At 35.7% G+C, this 14,501-nt stretch overlaps 1 protein-coding gene across 1 annotated transcript; it reads right to left on the bottom strand.

The window, feature by feature from the left end:
• Positions 1 to 9,256: 9,256 nt before the first annotated feature.
• Positions 9,257 to 10,666, bottom strand: LOC103404111 (protein DETOXIFICATION 17-like). Its single transcript, XM_029091064.1, has 7 exons — positions 10,586 to 10,666; positions 10,364 to 10,479; positions 10,235 to 10,291; positions 9,898 to 10,130; positions 9,639 to 9,757; positions 9,399 to 9,485; positions 9,257 to 9,313 (listed from the first exon to the last, which is right to left on the bottom strand). Exons 1-7 carry the CDS (start codon positions 10,664 to 10,666, stop codon positions 9,257 to 9,259), a joined length of 750 nt encoding a protein of 249 aa, XP_028946897.1.
• Positions 10,667 to 14,501: the final 3,835 nt, after the last annotated feature.

Below are 14,501 nucleotides of genomic sequence, written 5' to 3'. Positions count from 1 at the left end.
CTAGCAGTATATCATGGTTACCCAAGCTAATCAGAAGAGGTGGAGAACCTATTCAGTTTAGGATTACAAATGTAATACGGTCTTTCTCTAATACAATACTCTTGACCACATTGTTTGGTTTGATAGTTTATTCATGTCTACTATCCAATGTGATTCGTGTGCTTATATGATTACCTTGAATGTGATTTGGAACGACTTCCTAAATCTCATTCATACTCTGGCCAGAGATTCTTAATCATATCATAGAGTATTCTCCCCCAAACGGTTTGAAGGTTAGAGATCCCTTGTTGCGCATTCACTTGCCTCCATGGCTAAGTGGCTTAACCCCGACGATGCCGTGGACACCCGCGGATGGGGTGACTTTGACATAATCAAAGATCAAGTACCTAACCACAAGACAACTATGATGCCTCAGGTCAAAGGACTACTTTGCATTATCCCAACCATGAGTTCTCATGTGACATGAATATGAGAACTCTTCGTTGATCGTGTTCAGTGAACTCATTCTCTATTGAGCACCTACGTACTTGTCTTGATGTCACACACACCAATGACTCGAGACTAGTCACTCTCCCTGAGAGAAGACACAGCACGTACTGATCTTAATGGACTGTCAATGCCCAATTGGCAATCCTATGATCAGGAACGTTTAGGATGTGTCTACGAAAGAATGGTCTCATGAATCTGACTTCTTTAGATCGCATTCTCCCAATCACATATTCCTTGGACTTATCGTTTAAGCGTATAACATTTATATGAGACGGCTCAAACAATAATCTTTGCCCTTGATATTAAACTAGATTAGTTTAACATGTGAAATGTCCGTAAAGTATCATCATATGATTGGTTTTAGGGCACATTTCCAACAACTACTTAGGTACATATACAATCCATTCAAGACAATCTATGGGATTGTGGTACCAAGTTCGGAAACTAAAGCCTTCGGCTTTTTCTTTGTCAAGTTTTGGATATCATTTGCAAATATATTTGGAAATAAATACATAACGAATATAAATTGATTGATTTTAAGCTATTTGTTCTGGGTCTTTAAATCAAATAACACCACCCACTATTTTTGGCAAATTACATATCCCTCATTGGAATTCAAGAATTTTGGAGGAAACTCTTAGTAGGGTATGGGAGGCTCACTATTACCAAGCCCACCTCACAATGATATGATGTTGGCTAGCATCAATAATAATGAGAGAGTATGCTTACTCATTTACATCTCATCTAAGTACCCATCTTATTTGGCCTCTAGATAATGAGGCCTCAGAATGATATGATGTTGACTCCAGTGCACTTAGTTAAGTCATTCCCACCATGCAAGTTCGGGTAAGGGTTGAAGAATAACCTCAAAATGATATGATGTTGATCATTCTTGCTGCCTACCTTCACAACATCATGTATGCGTATAGAACTCCTCCTAAGTGTAAGCACATACTTTGTACTCCCCCATGATAGGGTGAAGTTGGTGTATGAGTCACAAACAATCAGAGCCTACCACGGTGGAAGCCCATGAAAGAGTGTTCAAAGCACTTTCATGCTTGTCAACTTAATAATGGTTTAGTTGAGGGTTTTTAGCTCTCATCACATATAAGCATGCATTTTAATCTCATGAAAACAATTTGGTCATATGACAACTATTGGTCCATGTGATTGATTTAGTAGTATATGATACTCCCACTATGCTTGTAAAACAATTTTTAAAGCAAGAGTAGACTTGGCATTTTAGACCCGACCTGTTAACCCAACCCGACCTGACCCGACCCAACCCGTTAATATTAGTATTTGGATGGATGCTTAACGGGTCGAGTCGCTAATGGGTGAACCCGTTAGCACTTTGGGTCAACCCGTTAGCACCTATTAGTTGAGGATGTTTTAGTAATTTCAGTAAAGTCTTAACAATAAAAAATAAACTCTATGAAAAAATAATAATAATAATAATTGTTAACGGGTGAAACGGGTAGAACAGGTCAGGTTCTGGTGACCTATTAACTTAACAGATCAGATTGAACCTGACCCAAACTCGATAAACCCGACCCATTTACAGGTCTAAGCAAGAGTATATGATACTACTAACATAAGCTTTGCATTCATTGATGGACTATATAGTTGCCTTAGGGCCTTAGGATGACTATGAACTTTTGATTCGATCCAACACAAGCCTAGTGTTGGATCTCGGTCTAGGGATGGTGATTGATTTTACTTACGCGTTTAATCACATTAAGGCATGTTTTCTTATTGGGCATTGGACCCAACCACTCCAATTTCATGCATATCAAATGAAACAAGAGATGAGTACTTCGAAGTAAAGAAAAGCTTATACTCTTTTACAACATTTGATCATATCAAAATACTTTAAAGTAAAGAAGAGCTTATGCTCTTTTACAACATTTGATCATATCAAATTACAACATTTGATCATATCAAATACAAAAAACTTCATTAAAGGAGCAAAACACTTTGTCGTTTAGTGATTTTGGGCCTTTACGTAAAAACGTAAATTTTTGGGTCAAAGTGAAAATACACAAAAGTATCAAAACTTTATGTAATTGCACAAAAGCCCCAATAGTACCCCCATTATAGGGGTGGCTAGTCATGGTGAGTAGTGATGGTTTGTGTGAGCTGATTTGTGTGTTTGAAAGGTGATTGAAATAAGTGATTGGCATGTTGTGAATAGTAAAAAGGTATGGGTGTTGTTTGAAAAATCTTACCATCCATCACTAACGAAAACAAATAAACAACCAAATACCTTTTTGAATCAAAACAGCAACTTTTTGTTCTTGGTATGAACAACAAGAACAAAGGAAGAACATTGAAGAACATCCATGAAAACCCATTAGAGCTCCATGAATGTTTTCACTCAATTAAAACTCAAATTTACACTAATCAAAAGAGGGTTAACATCCTAGTGTACTTAGGGGTTCCTAATGACACTTTAAAACACTTTTAAAAAGACAAAAAAGAACCCAAAAATCCACCCCTTGGATTTGGTCGAATTTCCCCATAAACATGGCACCAAATTTTAGCTCCAAAATTCATGCTTAAATGAACTACATCTTCAACTTTTGAGATGGCAAATTTTCTAACAAAATTTACATTCAAAGAAGTAAGAATAAGGCTTGTAACAATTACAACATTCAAATCATAAACTATAAAAATACAAAACCCAGAAGGATTCACCAACTACAAGACCTAGGCTCTGATACCACTTGAAGGAAACATTTGTGAAAACAAGTTCATTTGAGCAACATCTATGCATGCAATTAAAAATTAAAGGCGGAATCATGCTTGTATGCACTTAACACAACTTTACCCATGACATTCAAGGCATCGTAGTTGTGGTAAACCAAGACTCAACTCAAATCTTAAAGAAAAGAATTGAGAAACTTTTATACCTTTGAAGCACCTCTTTGCTTAGTGAAGGATATTCACCAATGTGAGGGCCTTCTTTCCTTCGTCTCCTTTGCTCCTTGACTCCATGGATGTGGATGGAGGAACTTTGCTTCTTGGCTCCATGACTTCTTGGATATGGATGGAATGGATTCTCCAAGTTCCAAGAAAGGGAACCTCTAAGTTTCCACACCAAGGAGAGCATTGAGGAAGAGATGAGTGACCTAGGAAGAGATGGATGCTAGTCCATTCTTCCTAGGGTGGGCGGCCTCCTAAGAGAAGAGAGAGCTTTTGTGTTTTACTCCTTTGGCTCTAGAAAACCCTTTATAAGGGAATGGGTTATAATTTTCTTTCTATAGCCACTTACATTGAGTGGCATAATTGAAATTAAAACCAATTCTCCCTCACACTCTCTATGGTCGGCCATGTGGGTTCATTGGGCTTTCATGCCCTTTGTGTTTTCAAGTTGTCATACAACTTGAGTTATTGGCCTTGACATTCAAAGTCCATTGGACCTTGAGTCCCAAAACTAACCCTATGTCTAAAATGAACTTATTCATTTGATTAATTAACATATCAATTAATCCTATCCATAAATAATTAAACCATTTAATTATCCTTACTCATATCCATTGTTTCTTCAATCTCTACCTTACATGGTGTACGATCCATTAGGTTCCTTTTAGCAAGGCAGTGGGCAATTAAAACTCTTCAAATCGATTGTGAATTGAAACTTACTTTTCAATTCTCCCTTTAGTGATTATACACCTTTAGGGCTTCCACAAATCATGAGTGACACCAAGCAGTATGTCATGGCTACCCAAGCTAATCAAAAGATGTGGAGAACCTATTCAGTTTGGGATTACAATGCAATACGGTCTTTCTCTAATACAATATTCTTGACCACATTGTTCGATTTGATAGTTTATTCATGTCTGCTATCCAATGTGATTCTCTTACTTATATGATTACCTTGAATGTGATTTGGAACGAATTCCTAAATCTCATTCATATTCTGGCCAGAGATTCTTAATCATATCATAAAGTATTCTCCCTCAAACGGTTTGAAGGTTAAAAATCCCTTATTGTGCATTCACTTGCCTCTATGGCTAAGTGGCTTAACCCCAACTATGTGGTGGACACCCTTTGACAGAGTGACTTTGACATAGTCAAAGATCAAGGGCCTAACCATAAGACAACTATGATGCCTCCAGTCAAATGACTACTTTGCATTATCCCAACCACAAGTTTTCATGTGACATGAGTATGGGAACTCCTTGTTGATGGCGTTCAGTGGACTCATTCTCTATTGACCACCTACATGCTTGTCTTAGTGTCAGTCACACTAATGACTCAAGACCAGTCACTCTCTCTAAGAGAAGACATAGCACGTACTGATCTTAATGGACTGTCAATGCCCAATTAGCGATCCTATGACCAGGAACATTTAAGATATGGATACAAAAGAGAATGGTCTCATGAATCTAACTTCTTTAGATCACATTCTCCCAATTACATATTCCTTAGACTTATCGTTTAAGCGTATAACATTTATATGAGACGACTTTAAACCGTCTTCTTTGCCCTTTATATTAAACAAGATTAGTTTAACATGTGAAATGTCCGTAAAGTATCGTCATATGATTGGTTTTAGGGCACATTTCCAACATGCCCCCTCGGTCCTCGGGTTGATTCCTACCTTGTTGGTTACGCAGATGCTAGTTATCTATCTATCCCACATAGGGCACGTTCTCAAACGGGCTATGTCTTTATCGTTGGAGACACCACTATATCTTGGAGGTCTACCAAGCAAATCTAGTTGCGACTTCTTCAAACCATGCTGAGATCCTCGCCTTGCATGACGCATCTCGTGAGTGCTTTTGGCAGAGAGCAGTCATGGAACATATTTGAAGCAATAGTGGTCTTACTACATCATTGACCTTCCTACAACGATCTTTGAAGACAATGTAGCATGTATCGAGCAGTTAAAGAAGGGATGCATTAAGGGAGACAACACCAAGCACATAGCGCCGAAGTTCTTTTATTCTTACCAACAACAACGGCATCGGAACATTGAAGTCAAGCAAATTCGTTCCCAGGACAATCTGGCTGATCATTTTACCAAGTCATTGCCTAAGTCTACTTTTCAGAAACTCATCCAAGGAATTGGTATGCGTAAATTATCTGAGTTGAATTGCTTGTAGTTCTCTTATTTGGAAGTTATGTCTAACTCAAGGGGAGTATCCTGAAGCATACTCACTTGATCTTTATGTACTTTTTTTCCTACGATTAGAAGCATTTTTCCCATTGGGTTTTCGCTACCTAACGAGGTTTTGATAAGGCACCCATCTTGGGATGATCATACTCCATTGAGTTCACTACTTTTGTCCTGTTTGATATTTGTTTTAGACATTTTGCATACTTCTCACTTTTCTCCTTAGTCTATGGGTTTTCACCTACCTTAGCTAGGTTTTACCATAGTGAGGCTTTGTGAGTTTCACTACCTATGCATACTTTCCTTAAATTAGAGACTCGCATTCGCCTGTTGTGTCGCTAACTTCATCAACTATTCTACCTCAACTGCTGAATATCGCCACACTCAAGGGGGAGTGTTGCAGTCACATTTAGAATAGGAATGTGATTGTGTAAATTATAGTGTATCTAGGGATATCTTGGAATATTCCCCTTGGTAGATATTATCCTATTAGAGTTTTAATTCTATAAGGGTAAGGATTTAACCTATCCTACTATTATAAATAAAAGCATAATGGGGTGATACAACACACACATCACAATTAAATCTCTCTCTTCTCTCTCTTGTCACCGACCCATCTCCCTCTCTAGTCCTAAATACAATTCAGTCAAATAAGCCTACAACAATCTCTTAATTTTTTAAGTTTTAACATTTATTTTTCTATAATAAACTTTATTGATCATGGAAAAAAACTTACATCAATAGAAAAATTTGAGATAGCCAATCTAACATGATGAAAACACCATGGACGCTACATTTATCTTGTTGAGTTCTAGTTTGATTGCATGGTTGTGTAGTATGCAACAGAAAACAAGTGATTTTAAAACATTGTAGCACAATATAATTTGCATAAAAATTGTTAACAAAAGGGATTGGTTGAAATGAGATTAATGTCATTCGGCATGAGATATATGAATGTGAATATTAAATTGAAACCAAATTTAAATATATTAATTTCTAATTTGAATTGTACTCATGCTATGTTGAAATGTACCGATGGCAAATTGAAACATACAAATGCTGATATGATATGTACCCATGCCAACTTGAAACGTACCAACATATCATCTAGAAATGTACCCATGCTGAATTGAAACGTACCGATGCTGATATGAAATGTACCCATGCCAACTTAAAATGTACCAACATATCGGCTATAAACGTACCAATACTAAATGGAAACATACCCCATATCATCTACCACTAGAATCTATTTTCCAAATGTACCATGGTACGAATACTCAAATCAAGAGGTTTGCATAAAATAAAAATAGAAGGGGAATGAACATGACTCACAACGGAGGACATAAGAGTATTGACCGACAACAAAGAAATGACACAAAAAGATTGTAGAATAGTCATGAAAGAAGATGACATATATATATATCATGTTAGAAGCATAAATAAATCAAATTTGATATGTTTTTAGAATTTTAAAACATATGTCTACTAGATTCTAGGAGATTTGAATAATTATTAACAAATTGGCACATTATATATATGTCGAATTTTGTAACTTCGCATTAAAAAATGCTACTTATAATATATTCACCTAAAATGTAGGAAAATGTTTAATAAAAATTCTAAAAGGTATGATGTTTAATTTAACATATAGAACATCGAGGCATTTAAATCTAAACGCCCCATGACGGATTGATGAATCAGATTCGATGAGGTGCGGTGATTCAACACCAGATGGTGATATAGTGCAGGAAGACAAGGTAGTAGGCGTTCGAGACACAATCAGCGGCTGCGAGATTGTCAAGATGAGCAGCGAATTCAAAACTGGTTACGATTACGGGGCTGAGTTCTAGGTAGCGGATTCTGGGGGATATAGAGGCTTCAAGCTTTGTTTTTTAGTTTCTTTTAATATTTTTTTTATCCTAATCGAATTTATAATTAGTTTCAAACATGTGTAACACGTGGCATAAATTTGACGTTCATATTAGTAAAATTGTAGATCTTATATTTGCCACGTCTATTGTTTACTGATTACATTGATAGAAAACTCAACTAATTGTGACATTGAAATGAAATAATAGTAAATATATGTGATTAAAATGCTTTAAAAAAATATTGTATGATGTTGCATTTGTACCCAAACTTGAGAAAGCAAACTGTAATTTACCTTTTAGTTTTAATACTCAATTTTATTAATTAGGTGTTCTGATTGGAGCGCAATGACGCTTTAGGATTCATATAGCCGACCTCACTTAGTGGGAAAATACTTTGTTGTTGTTGTTGTAGGTTTTCTGATTGGGTAATCAGTTTCTATGACTATTTGCTAACTTTATTGGCTCTCCAATGAAATCAATTTTCATATGAAATTTCTAATTAATATGAGGACACATTTGCAATCCCATATGAATATCAGCAAATCTAATCTTTTCTGAATATCATCAATTGTCATCGTATTTGAGTTATAACTCAAATTCATTTGTAATCTCATATTCCGAAGTTCTTAAGGCCATTTATGAATCTGGAATTGGGGATCTTAAGTCCAAGCATGTATCTGAAATCTATCGCTAAGACCCATCTAATTTCTACTTTGCTACTGGTTATTATATTTTATCTGTAAAAAATTGGTCAGTTATTGCATAAGAATCAAACATTGTTAGTTTGATTCTTACGTATAGACATCAGACTAAATAGAGATTGAATGTTTAACTGTACATACTTGTCGCATTCCACTATTTAATGAATCAATGGATGAAAGTCGACTTAGGTTAGGCACTTGTAACGCAATAATGCTCGGATGTTTAATTGTGAAATTTTCAGTAAAAAACGTGATAATGCACAAAAGTGCAAAAAGGTTTAAATGATATATAGCAGAACAATGAAACATTGTATCATGTGATACCCTGATCAGCAGTCTTGTGCAAAATATTATCATGTCTAAGGAACAAACAAAGTCTGGTGCACTTGAATTTATATGCTGTATTCCAAACGAAAATTATATACCATGGATCAAGCATATTCTTCAAGTAATAGAATGTTAAGTAGAATATTAATTCATACAAACAAACTCGTAATCCATTGGTCTGCATTTTGTAAGAAGAAATTTCAAAAGAACATGCCACATCGTGCATCAAAAAATTCCTCTAGACTTTTATAATGTAGAAACACTGTCACGGGCCATATGGTTTTTTCTTGGATTTCATAAATAAGGGAAAATTTAGGCTAAAATATGATAGAAGTATTGCTCAAGGGAATATTGTGGAATTTTGTATTGAAGAACTAGTACTAGTAAATCTACCACTTTGACGACCATCAACCCCTCTAGGAGCCCTGGCCATTTCCTCTAGAAAATCTTCAGTTCGGACATGTGTTTTATCAGCAGACAAAGGATGATGTTGGACCAAAATACAAGGAGTCACATGATCCAGTTATCCGTGTGCACAAAATTTTGAAATTGCAACACCAAATTGGGGCAATTATACCAAGAACATATGATAAGACCGCCAGACAAAGCAAGCCGTACAAATCATATGCAAAATTGTTCGAGATATGTTGTCTTCAGCATCTGATAAAGCTTCAAATGCCTTCTAAAGACAAAATAATTAGGCACGTATTCTTGGTATGATCATGACTTGTGCATCAGTTTTACTATACTGCATCTGCAGCGGCCATTGTTTTGTACACTCTATCAGAAGCTTTCTTCACCTACAAAAGCCATGAAAATGTATGTATGAGATGAATGTAGAATAGATTGTAGTTACACAAAACAGAACAGATCATAGTAGTTTACTTCTTTCTCCCAGTCAGTGCATGTGATTATGATTGAAAGACATAATGCTTGCACAAACAAGGCCACTGTAATTCCAATCCAAAGACCCTGCGAAGAAAATGTTGATTCGAAATTAACACGAGAAGTATTTCATTTCCACGGAATACTAAGAAAGGGCAAAATAAATTGTAAAAAGGAAAGATAAAGTTGAGGGGACTTGAAAAATTAAAAGTACATGAACACAAAATTTGCATCAGTCACCTTTCCTCCAATGTCCAGGACAAAAGCTAATAATACTGCAGTAGGAATTCCCATTTGATAATAAGCTCCTAGATTAACATAAGCCCCAATTTTCTGTTGTCCACCTCCTCGTATAACACCTGAAATCGAACATCGAAGTAACTTCTTTCAACAAATCAAATATAATTAGAATGAGGAGACCACGTAGCAATCTTATTTTTTTAATGCCTGGCATTGCACAAAAAGGTTTGAAGAAGAAATTAAGGAAAATGTCGGAGACCTGAAAGCACGGATTGAATTCCATCAATAAAGTGGGATATTGCAACCCACGGTAATATTTCTCCAACATAGTCCACAACTTCTTTCTTTGTTGTGGAACAGTAACCCCAAACTTTTTGACCCAATATAATGACAGCAACGGCCACAATTCCTTCAGTAGCAACCATGAAAAGTGTAACAAATGTTGCTGGACGGGCCAATCGTGATCGCCTAGCGCCAAATTCATTTGAAACTCTTGTGCAAACAAATGATATTTGAAGTTATTTAAGAACAGAAAGAACTGTTGTGACAAATATGAAAAATCGGAGCATGAAACACTTAATGAGCCTTAAACTCACCTTGCTGCACCACCAAGTCCAAGCGGAATCATGTAAGTCAATGCACTTGTGTTTAAGCTAATATGCCACAATCAGTTAGTATTCTGTGTTTATATTGTCTAATATGATTAGCTAGTGTCAAATGCCAACCTGATTGAGAGGACTGACGTTTCCAGCATTGGATTAGGAAGAAGGCGAGATAAGAGGACCATCATTTCGAAACACCACATTTCTAAGTTGTTCAATGTCATAAAACAAACAACCAACTATACAGTAAGTTCTAACAAATTAAAATTTCAAATGACCAGATTTCTTATTTGCATTCTAAGTCTCTAATGTCAGCGTCCATTAAGTCAATGAGAGATATATTACCTGATCATTATAGCTGAAGGAATAGATAGTTTCAGAAAACTGGAAATTCCATGGAAGGCCTCCTTTGAAAATCCAGTCCATCTGTGCTTACAAGAGAGAGAGACTCTGAAATAAAGAAACAATAACAATGCATTGATCCAATATGCGATGCAGTTTGCCATGGCCGCACCTCTACATCCAAGGCTAGTCTTGTATACCAAAAGCCAACATATAAACAAGTGTAGAAGCGTTGCAGTTCCGGTGGTAACAATCATGGGAACTACATTGTTTTGAGTTTGCAAGAATCTGGAATAAAATTGAAGGATGGCATAAGCGAAAAGGGTGTTTCTAAATTATTGTTGGAGTTTTTGAGCTCCTTTAGTCCCACATCGGGGAACTCAAGGGAACTGGAGGTCTTTATATTAAGTTAGTGACCTTTGTTATTGATTAGGAGTTGGACCATTTGAAATGAGGATTGAGGTGTGGGCTACTAATTGTGGATTAGACTTGATGAATATACCATAATATTAATATTAATTAATCAAGACAAGGGTCTCAGGGTTTTTAAAATTAATCATAGTTCATTAATTTTAATTTCGAATTAAGTTTTTTAATTAAATTAATTAAAAAACGTTTTGATTAATACACAAAACTCTTTGGAAAGAGTTGTGTGATTTCAGATACATTCAAAAGGTATTTGAAGAGGTATGAAATAACATATATAACTAAGGTCTCAGTTCCATCATAAATCATCTTTTCTTCATCTTTTTCTTCTGTACAAAATTCTCAGAGAGTAAACACACAAAACAATTCGCTAGAATTCTAAAATCCAGTGCGGGTTGTAGAATTAGGTAGTTGTATCCTGATTAAGCAGACGTTGTAGAACCACAAACATAAAAGTGGGATGGAAATACTGTTCAAAGGACATAGCTTTTGCGCTGCTTTTGATTCATTCAAGTTAGTCTCATTTTAATTTATGTAATTATTGTGTAATTTCATTCTGTATTGAAAGTATTTTTAAGCAATAAAGTATAAGTATTTGTAGTTCTGTATTTCTGTTATTTTTGTTTCTAAATTGTTCCCTAACAATCTTTAAACAGTATGGAACAATCAGGAACTAAACCTCATTCTGAAAAGCCTAAGAAATTTAAGGGCGGAAACTTCAAAAGATGATAGCAAAAAATGCTGTTTTATTTGACAACTCTGACTTTGGCAAATATTATGCGCAAGACTATACCTACTGCAGATGGAGAAAATATTTTTTCTGCTGAAATTTTGACGGGTATAGATGCCTGGAATCATAATGATTTCCTTTGCAAAAACTTTATTCTTAATGCATTAGATGATTCGTTGTATGATGTCTATGTGGTGTGCAAAACAGCCAAGGAACTTTGGGAAAGAAAAAGTATAAAACAGAGAATGCTGGTTCAAAGAAATTTGTCATGGGCAAATTTTTGGACTACAAAATGGTGGATTCCAAGTCCATTGTCTCTCAAACTAAAGATCTTCAGAAAATCATTCATGACATTCATGTTGAAAGGATGGTGATCAATGAGTCTTTTCAAGTGGCGTCCTTTATTGAGAAATTGCCACCTTCTTGGAAGGAGTTAAAGAATTATCTCCAACAAAAACTCCAAGGTGAATGTTGTAGAAGGAAGTTCATCAAAGCAAAGGCCGAAATTCCAAAAAAACTAAGAAGAAGGAAAAGAACATTGTCCGTGGTGTGAAAGGCAAATACTTCAAGAAAATTAAGGGAAGTTGCTGGGTTTATGGAAAGTAAGGCCATAGGGCTCAAGAATGTCGCCATCGAAGGGATCAAGGTCCTGAAAATCAAGGCAACAACAACGGGGCAAACCTGATTGAAAATAATGTGGATGCTTTGGTTGCAATGATTTCTGAAATTAACCTTGTATCTGACCACGCTGGCTGGTAGATAGGTACTGGTGCGACTCACCATGTATGTGGTGACATAAATATGTTCTCTTCGTACCAGAAAGTTGAGGGAAATGAGCAGTTGTTTATGGGAAATGCGTCTGCATCTGTGGTGGCTGGAATAGGGAAATGTGTTCTGAAATTTACTTCTGGAAAGGAATTAACTCTCCTTGATGTGTTGCATGTCCCCGATATAAGGAAGAATCTTGTTCCTGGTCCTATCCTTAGTAGTAAGGGATTCAAACTAGTTTTTGAATGCAATAAGTTTGTACTAGCAAAAGGGGGAATGTTTGTGGGAAAGGGTTACTTTGTTGATGGATTATTCAAACTAAATGTACTTGCTAATGCTATGAATGAAATAAATAATGCTTCTGCTTATATTGTTGATTCGTCTAATTTATGGCACTCTAGGCTAGGACATGTAAACTTTCGTTCTCTTTTTAAAATGCATAATTTAGGTTTGCTACCCAAACTTGATTACTTGTACAAAATTGAAATTTTCAAGTCAAAGCTTTAAATCGGTGCATGAAAAATCCAATGAATTGTTAGATTTAATTCATAGTGACTTGTGTGATTTTAGATCATATCCAGCTCGTGGTGGAAAGAACTATTATGTAACTTTTATAGATGATTTCAGTAAGTATTGTTATGTTTACTTACTTCATAGCAAAGATGAGACCTTGGATATGTTTAAGACATATAAAGCAAAAGTTCAGAATCAACTTAACAAGAAGATTAAAGTCTTGAGGTCCGATAGGGGAGGAGAATATGAGTGACATGCTTTTACTGAATTTTGTGCCACACATAGCATAATTCATCAAACAACAGCCCCTATACATCGCAACAAAATGGTGTTACCAAACGGAAAAATAGGACTTTTAAAGACATGATCAACTCCATGTTGAATAGCTCTGGGCTTCCACACAATTTATGGGGTGAAGCCTTACTTATTGCAAATAAAATTTTGAATCGAATTCCACCAAAAACCCCAACGTTTAAATTGCTTAAAATGTGGGGTTGCCCGGCAAAAGTACAAGTCCCATTGCCAAAGAGAACAAAATTAGGGCCTAAAACAATAGATTGTGTTTTTATTGGTTTTGCATCTAATAGTTCAACTTATAGATTCTTAGTTTTTCATTCCAAAGTAAGCGATGTACATGTCAATACTATTATTGAATCTATAAATGCAATATTTTTTGAGAATATATTTCCATACAAAATGGGCAAGTCTAATTTATTGAAAAAGAGATTACATGATGATGTATCTAAGCTTAATGACAAACCTAGAGAACATGATGATTGTTCATCCTCGTGTAGAGTTCAAGAAGAAGAATAACTTGAACCTAGAAGGACAAAAAGGACAAAAATTCGAAAGGACTTTGGGCCTGATTTTGTGACCTTATTAATTGAAATCGAGTCTCAATCATTCAAGGAGGCCATGTCCACTCCTGAAGCTCCATTTTGGAAGGATGCAGTTAACGGTGAGATAGATTCCGTTATGCAAAATTATACATGAGAATTAGTCGATTTGCCCCCTGGCAATAAGCCAATTGGGTACAAATGGATCTTTAAGAAGAAATTAAAACCAAATGGTTCAATTGAAAAATATAAGGCTCATTTGGTGGTTAAAGGATACCGTCAAAAACATGGTTTGGATTTCTTTGATACATACTTTCCTGTAATGAGAATTACGTCAATAAGACTATTGATTGCTATAGCTGCACTCCATAACATGGAAATACATCAAATGGATGTAAAGACTACATTCTTAAATGGAGATTTAGATGAGGAAATATATATGGAACAACCCGAGGGGTTTGTGGTTAAAGGTCAAGAACACAAAGTGTGTAAACTTGTGAAATCGCTATATGGGCTTAAACAAGCTCCAAAGCAATGGCATGAAAAATTTTACCATCTTATGATCACTCATGGATTTAGGATAAATGAGTGTGATAAGTGTGTCTACACAAAAACTCAAAATAATGCATGCGTTATGTTGTGTTTA

This window comes from Malus domestica, chromosome 13 (assembly GCF_042453785.1).
Source record: "Malus domestica chromosome 13, GDT2T_hap1".
Taxonomy (NCBI): domain Eukaryota; kingdom Viridiplantae; phylum Streptophyta; class Magnoliopsida; order Rosales; family Rosaceae; genus Malus; species Malus domestica.
This window is presented reverse-complemented; position numbering and strand designations above follow the sequence as displayed.

What these genes read in the sequence shown, in the direction of transcription:
- LOC103404111 (XM_029091064.1), bottom strand. Translation starts at nt 10,666, where the DNA reads ATGGACTGGATTTTCAAAGGAGGCCTTCCATGGAATTTCCAGTTTTCT. An exon ending in AATTCAATCCGTGCTTTCAG is followed by an intron (nt 9,758 to 9,897) that starts GTCTCCGACATT and finishes GTTCGATTTCAG; the next exon opens with GTGTTATACGAGGAGGTGGA. An exon ending in TCCTGGACATTGGAGGAAAG is followed by an intron (nt 9,486 to 9,638) that starts GTGACTGATGCA and finishes TTTTCTTCGCAG; the next exon opens with GGTCTTTGGATTGGAATTAC.